The sequence below is a fragment of the Rutidosis leptorrhynchoides genome, chromosome 4 (genome assembly GCF_046630445.1).
Source record: "Rutidosis leptorrhynchoides isolate AG116_Rl617_1_P2 chromosome 4, CSIRO_AGI_Rlap_v1, whole genome shotgun sequence".
Taxonomy (NCBI): domain Eukaryota; kingdom Viridiplantae; phylum Streptophyta; class Magnoliopsida; order Asterales; family Asteraceae; genus Rutidosis; species Rutidosis leptorrhynchoides.
In genome coordinates, this window is record NC_092336.1 from 6326299 (window position 1) to 6335236 (window position 8938).

Sequence of the window (8938 nt, forward strand, 5' to 3'; positions counted from 1 at the left end):
AGTTTAGGGTTACAAAACCCCCAAATCTCTAAATTGATGATGAACAAGGAAGAATCTAGGGTTCCACTAGTGATAGCAAGTGATAAAGAGGTTGATTGCGCTTAAGGATTTGATTGCATGGAGACATTTCAAATGTTTCTTGAGGTTCTCTCAAAATCGCAACCCTCACACACACACACATTCTATTTTCTTTATTTTTCAGCAAAAGACACAGACGGGAGAAAGTGACCGGATTTAAAAATACATATTACATCATGTTTTTACTTTTAACCCTGCCCAACTAATTCCTTGGAAGTCATGTCCTTTTTCTACTAATTCATTAACTAAGTTTAATAAAACTATTAAAATAATAGATTATAAAGATGGGGCGTAACAGAGTGTTTTAGATAGTGATATATGTTACTATAAAGTTACAAATATTAAAATGTGAAATATTTTTATCTATCAAAAAGACAGTGCCAAATGAGTATAGACAACTTTATATCCCTTTTACTCACATACTGCTGTATAAATGTATAACATATATAAAATCTGAACAGATAATACTCCGTAATAAAAAATAACGGATAAGATCAGATAGATGATCCAATATCATGGTTCAGTACACATAACAAGATTTATATGACACCCTCGGTTAACAATATCTATTTTTTTATATAATATAAAAAACAGTAGTCAACAGCCGAGTACATCTGATGCATTATTCTATGGGCACGTTTTAATTTGAAATTTGGACTATTCAACAAGTTTATACTTTAATATGATGATGATGATGTTAATTACTACGTAATATTAAAAAAAACCAATATCCAATAGCCCAGCCCTTCTTTATCCATATTTGATTCTCCATATTTTATCAAATACAGAGTACAGAGTATTAAGTATGGGAGAAGAACAAAGTCTGTTCAGTGAAGTTGGAAGTTTGCAGCCAAAATCTGACAGCGAAATCGTGTTCCCGGCTGTTTTGTATCCTAGCCCGAAAGCCATGAAGCATGTTCAATTAACAGAAGCTATAAAAGGTAACAAAGAATGGATAGATTCACTCCTTTATCAAAGTGGTGTAGTTCTGTTCAGAGGTTTTCCAGTTTCCACCGCCTCCGACTTCAACGACGTCGTTGAATCGTCTGGCTACGAAGACTTTCCTTATGGCGCGGCTGGTGGAGGATCCAGAACTAAAGTTTGTGGACGTGTTTACACCGCTAATGAATCACCGCCCGAACAGAAGATCGGCTTTCATCACGAACTATCTCATGTACATATGACGTTCATATTCATATTATAAACTATAGTAGTAGTTAGTGGCGGAACTAGAAAATTTTTTCACAGAGTGCAAGTTTTTCTAAAAGCGTTTACATTCACTATAATTTTTTTTTTCTTTCAATTCTTACATGAAAATAAAACCATTTGCGTCATGGGCTTTTAAGTTGGGGGTAAAATGTGAAGCCTTTTGAGGGCAAAATCAAATTTTAAACGTGAAAATTTTAGATCCATTGGGGCAAAATCAAAAAATCCAAAATTTTAACACTAAAAATTTCAAATCCACGAAGGCGGGTGCCACCCTTCCCCCTATGTAATTTCGCCCATGTATGGTACAATTGAAAATAAACTGGTACACGCTCTTAATTTAACTATCGTAAAATCAACAATAAACAAACGGATAAACGAATAACGTTTCTCGTGTTCATGCATATTTTCACTAGATGTCCGTGTCATAACTAAGTTATCCCTTGACCGTTTCTGACCTTTTCTAGGGAGGAACTTAATTCTGCGAAAAAAATTCTATTGTAATATTTTATACAGTAATATTTAGGGGTAAACTTTTTTTTTTTTACACTATTCACCGCAAGTTATTGTTTTCACCCCCTATTAATGGTCTTCAAGTTCCGCCACTCCCCTTTTCCCTAAGCACCTCAATATAAGCTTTTGAACGTCAAATATATGATTTCTAGTGAATAAATTATTTTATGTGTGAACAGGCTATTGAAACTCCATCGAAATTATTTTTCTTCTGTGAAGTTGAACCCGGAAGTGGAGGGGAAACTTGTATAGTTTTAAGCCATGTGATCTACAACAAGATGAAAAAGAAGCATCCAAAATTTGTGGCAGATTTAGAAGAGAAAGGATTGACTTACATGAGAGTCATAGGAAAAGAGTATGATCCCTCAAGCCCAATAGGCCGTGGCTGGAAGGCCATGTACATGACCGATGACAAAAGTGTAGCCCAGGAAAGGTATTCCACATTTACTTCATTTATTTAACTGAAAATGAAAATATAACAATTTTCCAATTATACATAGTATATCATTTTACGAGTATTTTTGGAAAAGCTGAACCCGGAACCGAATTCATTGACGAAAGAGTATAGTGAAAATTGAATTTGAATGGTGTTAGATATCGGAAAAAACCGAAAAACTAAGATATCATAATTCAACTAAAATAATCATAAATGATTGATTTTGAAATCAATTTGTTGTCTATATATAAATTAATAATTTATTACTATATTATTAGTTAGAATTTAGTTTTCTCTTTAACCGAATTAAAGAATATATAAATGATAGTTGAATAAAAAACCAATCCATATTTGTAAACTGAAACGAAATTAAATCGAAAATCAAAGTCAATTTCGATTTTTGTGATTCGGTTTAGTTTTTGAATAAAATTGTTTGAAACCGAATAACACCCCTATCCGATTGAACTTTCCTAAATGCCCACCACTGGCCCTTCCCCTTTTCGGTCTAAATTCTTCGCGTGGCTTCTGTCGTCGTGGTCGACGGGGAAGAGCACAAGAGCCAGTGCTCGCCAAGGGGACTTAAATGAAACGGCACTGAAGGGTCTTAAAGAAGACTAAGGATGGAGTTTGCTTTACCCAACCCCTTTTTGATAACAAGGAAAGAAGTTAAATTATTGTGTGATTAATTGTGTAATCATGGTATCTAACAGAGGATGCAATTTCAAATGAACCTAGAAAGCTACCAATTTTAATACCATCTGTACTCTCACTTGAGGCATATGTGCACTTAATATCATGTGTGTATGTATTAGGTGGGTTAGTGTGGGTGAGTATTGTTGTTATCGAAAGTAATGAACTAATATCCGATTAAATTTACAGAGCTGCCAAGACGGGAATAAAACTAGAATGGATGGGGGACAATGCTAAAATTGTAATAGGTCCCAAACCCTGTTTCAAATACGATGAGGCACGACAACGCAAGATCTGGTTCAATAATCTTGCAATATCCTATAATGGAGTAATGGATAAACTAAATGATGATCCAACAAAACAAGTTGTTTTTGGTGATGGTCAAATGATACCTCCAGATGAAGTGAATGACTTGATAAAGATGTTGGATGATGAGTGTGTAGCGTTGCAATGGCAAAAGGGCGATGTTCTGTTGCTTGACAATTTGGCGGTTCTTCATTCGCGTAGACCATTGCTGGCCCCACCACGCCGCATACTAGCTTCCTTCTGCAAATAACGGCTTTAAAGAAAGGCATATTATGTGATATGTATAAATATATGTTTTTGTATAACGAGAGGTTAGGTTACTAAACAGATAAAGCTTGTCAAATGGCTAGACGCCTCAAACCATGTACTTTTCAATGTGTTTACCCTTATTATGCTCATGTACTTTACTAGAAAAACAATACTACTGTACCAGATAGATTTTGCTCAATTGTCTGTTTTGGTAACTATACTTTTTTGGATTTCAATTTACTCCTTAACTTTGCTGGTATTCATCTTCTGGGGATTTATAAATGAGCGCTGAATGATGATCTGGCAAGAGCAGTGACTTTAGGAGGTGGTTAATCTTTGCCAGGTCATATAATTCAGGGCTGTTCTAAGATCCTAGATGAGGAGTGTGTTGAAATACCTTGGCAAACAGGTGATGCTCTTACTAGATAATCTGGCAGGTCGATCATGCTAAAATGTTGGTGCACAAAACTAGTTTCAAATTCGTTGTTTGATTGTTTGGTAATGGAACAGTAGGTGTATGATGGTGATGATAAATAGAAATAAACATAACTACCAAAACTCAGATCTAAAACAAATTTACTTGTGATATATTGATCTTTGTTTTATACAAGATTTAATGATTTGTTGTAGGAATCAATACCAAAATTGTATTGATTCTAGAACTTTCTTGAATGATTTAATATCTAGACCCTTAACAAAGTATTAGAGAGTATATGGGGGAAACACGCTGATGGCGTGTGTGGAAATGATAAAGGCTCAGTGATTTTTAGGAGGTGGCTTGGTATTTATACCTCATACCAAGCCCCTTTACATTTTGCGCTAAATCCTCATTTTATGTAAAATCCAACACTAGTTCGTATCTTTAATCCATAAGATTTTATTCTTTCATAAAACATCATTGAATATATCTTCCAAACACGACCTAGTGTCGTAACAGGTTAATTGATACAACTTACTTGTTTAGGTCAAGGCTAAGCAACTTTCATGCATACGTTTACTTTGTGAAGTACTTTTATACTCGTGCACTCGAGGTGAGATCATAGTCCCACCTTTTCAACAACTTTTATTCTTTTAAATCGTGGGCTGAGAAACATATACTTTGTTACATCTTGTACTACTTACTTTTATGTTTTGAACACAAGTTCGATGAAACAAACATTCCACAGCGAGTTTAGAACAAAATCCTCAATTCGATTATCATTAGTTACACTTGCCGGGTGTAAGCGAGAACTTATGTTGCATGGATCCATATGGGTTTGACAAACCCTCATTCAGACGGTTCGCTACCGTCTACGAATAAAATATATTTTTGAGAAATAGTGTATGTTCTAACACTATTGTGATGGGGTTCTATGGTTAGAAAGTTAAGCCTTGATAATTGGGTGCTCGCGAACCTATTTTGGAATGCAAACTATGTGGATGATCAATTTTATGGAATACTAAATCTTGTGGTTCAAAAATAACATTAATTACTACATCTATGATTTCACCAACGTTTTTCGTTGACAGTTTTCTATATGTTTCTCAGGTTCATACTTGGCTGCTTGATACATGCTTCCGCACACTTTGATTACTTGCTTGGAGTCAAGCATACATGCATATGCTAGGGATAGCGCTTTCCTTGGTGGGTTAGTGTGGGTGAGTATTGTTGTTATCGAAAGTAATGAACTAATATCCGATTAAATTTACAGAGCTGCCAAGACGGGAATAAAACTAGAATGGATGGGGGACAATGCTAAAATTGTAATAGGTCCCAAACCCTGTTTCAAATACGATGAGGCACGACAACGCAAGATCTGGTTCAATAATCTTGCAATATCCTATAATGGAGTAATGGATAAACTAAATGATGATCCAACAAAACAAGTCGTTTTTGGTGATGGTGAAATGATACCTCCGAATGAAGTGAATGACTTGATAAAGATGTTGGATGATGAGTGTGTAGCGTTGCAATGGCAAAAGGACGATGTTCTATTGCTAGACAATTTGGCAGTTCTTCATTCGCGTAGGCCATTGTTGGCCCCACCACGCCGCATACTAGCTTCCTTCTGCAAATAAATGCTTTAAGGAAAAGCATATTATGTAATATGTATAAATATATGTTTTTGTATAATGAGGTTAGGTTACTAAACAAATGAAGCTTGTCAAATGGCTAGAAGCCTCAAACCATGTACTTTCAGTGTGTTATACCACTATTATGCTCATGTATTTTTACTAGGAAAATAATACTACTGTACCAGATAGATTTTGCTCAATGGTCTATTTTAGTAACTATACTTTCTTGGATTTCAATTTACTCTTTGATTTTAATTTGCTGGTACTCGTCTTCTCGGGATTTATAAACGAGCGCTGAATGATGAGTGTGACGACCCGAAAATTTCTGACCAAATTTAAACTTTATCTTTAAGTGATTTAATGTTTTCGACACGATAAGCAAAGTCTGTAATGTTGAGTCTCAAGTTTTGGAACTATATTCATGTAATCAATTATTCTTTGACTATTCTCGAAGATTCACGAACAATATATATATAACTTAATGTGCATATATATATATATATATATATATATATATATATATATATATATATATATATATATATATATATATATATATATATGTGTGTGTGTGTGTGTGTGTGTGTGTGTGTGTGTGTGATTTCAAGTTATTTAGTAAACGATGGTAACATTCGATTATTGATTCGATTGATATTTAAATAAGTTAACTAAAATGTTTAAGATGAATCAGTAAAACACTAATTTGCTACAGTATTTTCGAATTGCTACAGTACCCGAAAAACTGCAGTGTTTTCGGAAATCACTATTTACTACAGTAAAAAAACTTTGCTACAGTAAAACACTATTTCAAAATGAAGAATGTATATACTACGAGATGATGATTTATAGAAGTAAATGACCAAAATACTCGAAAGTTTAAGATACATTTTGAGTGGTATAGTTTATGGATAATTTAAGACTATATTTTGACAAAGGTACGATTCGCAAAACTAAAAAGTGTTAGTTTTCTAAGCGTACAAAAATGCGTTCGAGAAACTGGAACCGGGACATAAGTCAAGTGATGACGTACGACTTATCGGAACAAAAATTACAAGTCAACTATGCACGTGAATTAAATATAATATATAATTAATTATTTAAATTATATATATTATATATATTATTAATAATTATGTCGACAAACAACTTTTGAGCTGGACAGGGACCTCATGCGATCGCATGAGTTCCCCATACACTTCTCATGCGATCGCATGAGCTGAGATTGCAGGCCACGTCTATAAATTTGATCGAATTCTTTCAGTTTGTGCACACTTTCTTCTTCTATCTATATTCCTCCGTATATATATATTTATTATTATTATTATTATTATTATTATTATTATTATTATTATTATTATTATTATTATTATTATTAAGATTAATATTATTATTAATCTTAATATTATTAGTAGTATTATTATTAATTAGTATTATACATAAAATACTACGACGAGGTCATGAGCGTGTCACTTTCAAAATGGGTTTTCAAGCGGGATAGAGCTAAGGAAAATATGGGTTATTACTAAGGAGGTTATGGGTATTGTTCGAGGGTTTTGCTCGTCAGTCAAACTAGTGTTTATCATCTCTGTTGCGTCTACGTACTTTCCTACAATATTGAATCTCAATATTGATACGTAAGCACTCATATTTTATCTTTTATATATTAATTGTGTATCCATGTCTAGTGCTCGAGTATATATATTTATACATGCTTGTATGCTAAATTTCGTGGCTAAACAGTTTATAATGAATCACGAATTAAATACATATATTACTGGTAAAAAGTATATGATATGCATGTTTTTGGAAAACTGGCGAAAAATCAATGACTTTTCATTTAGATATCGAATAGTTTCGATGAACGGATTAAAAGATATGATCAACTGAATTATGATTGAGGATAATTGAAATTACTTTTGAATCTGCAATTAAGATTTAAACAACTTGTTTACAAGATTGATAAAATGGATTTTTAAATATTACCAGCCGAGTAAATGAATCCTTATATAAGGTACGTCTCGTTTGTTGAACTATTGTCAAAATTGCCTTTTTTGAAACAACATTGGATAACTTTTGTATGACGATATCGAGCATTAGGATTGTGATACACTATGACCTGACCTAGCTTGATAGATATTTATTGACCAACATATGTTCTCTAGGTTTGGTAATCCGAGTTTCGGTCACATTACGATGAACAACTTTATATGCTGCTAAGGTGAGTTTCATTTCTCCCTTTTTAATTGCTTTTGCAATCTATATTTTTGGGCTGAGAATACATGCACTTTTATTTTAAACGCAATGGATACAAGTACATACTAAATTCTACACCGAGTTTGAACCAAAAATCCCTTAGCTTTGGTAACTAGTAACTGCCGGTTATAAGAACTGGTGGGCGCGAGTAGTAGTATATGGATCCATAGGGCTTGACATCCCCGTTTGTTCCAGTTATAGAAACCCTAGCCTGAACTATAAAATAGACGTATACTATTTGAGTTTAGTACACGTTGGATTGCGTGTATTGTACATGTTGGTTGCATGTATGTTAAAACATGGGTACTTATTATAACGTTAAAGTTTAGTTACCAGGGTGCTCAATTTCGTAGAATATTTTGATAAACGTTTCTGGATGAAACAACTGAAATCTTGTGATCCACCTTTATATACAGATTATACGAAACAATAAAACTATGAACTCACCAACCATTGTGTTGACACTTGTTAGCATGTTTATTCTCAGATTTCCTAGAAGTCTTCCGCTGTTTGCTTATGTGTTAGACAAACTATGTGCATGGAGTCTTACATGACATATTTTTCAAGGAAACGTTGCATTCACCAAATCATCACCATGTATCTTATTTTGACTGCATTGTCAACGGAAGTACTATTGTAAACTATTAATTACAGTGATTGTCTATATGTAGAAATCATCAGATGTCGAAAACCTTTGATTTAAATATTCATTTATGGTGTGCCTTTTCAAAAGAATGCAATGTTTACAAAACGTATCATATAGAGGTCAAATACCTCGCAATGAAATCAATGAATGACGTATTGTCCATATGGATTTGGAACGATCGTCACAGTTGGTATCAGAGCGTTGGTCCTAGCGAACCAGGTCTTGCTTGAGTGTGTCTAATTGATAGTGGTTAGGATACATTAGTAAGTCTGGACTTCGACCGTGTCTGCATGTTAAAATTTTTGCTTATCATTTCTTGTCGGAAATTACATGTTTATCACCTTAAGTCTAAACGCGTCTTATTGCATTGATTGCATAGATAGTGTATAGACAAAATTCATATCTTAGCGTATCTGTTACTGTAAACTTTTCCTGACATCTTCCGAAAATTCCTCCGTGATTTATGGAATTTTGGTATTATATATACATATGTAAATTATGTATTG

At 33.7% G+C, this 8938-nt stretch overlaps 2 protein-coding genes across 2 annotated transcripts; both read left to right on the forward strand.

The window, feature by feature from the left end:
- Positions 1–841: 841 nt before the first annotated feature.
- LOC139904407 (clavaminate synthase-like protein At3g21360) lies at positions 842–3645 on the forward strand. The gene is made up of 3 exons (XM_071886345.1): positions 842–1252; positions 1977–2230; positions 3113–3645. Exons 1-3 carry the CDS (start codon positions 884–886, stop codon positions 3477–3479), a joined length of 990 nt encoding a protein of 329 aa, XP_071742446.1. The 5' UTR covers positions 842–883; the 3' UTR covers positions 3480–3645.
- Positions 3646–5200: 1555 nt separating this feature from the next.
- On the forward strand, positions 5201–5536 carry LOC139839478 (clavaminate synthase-like protein At3g21360). The gene has a single exon (XM_071829543.1). It carries the CDS (start codon positions 5201–5203, stop codon positions 5534–5536), a length of 336 nt encoding a protein of 111 aa, XP_071685644.1.
- Positions 5537–8938: the final 3402 nt, after the last annotated feature.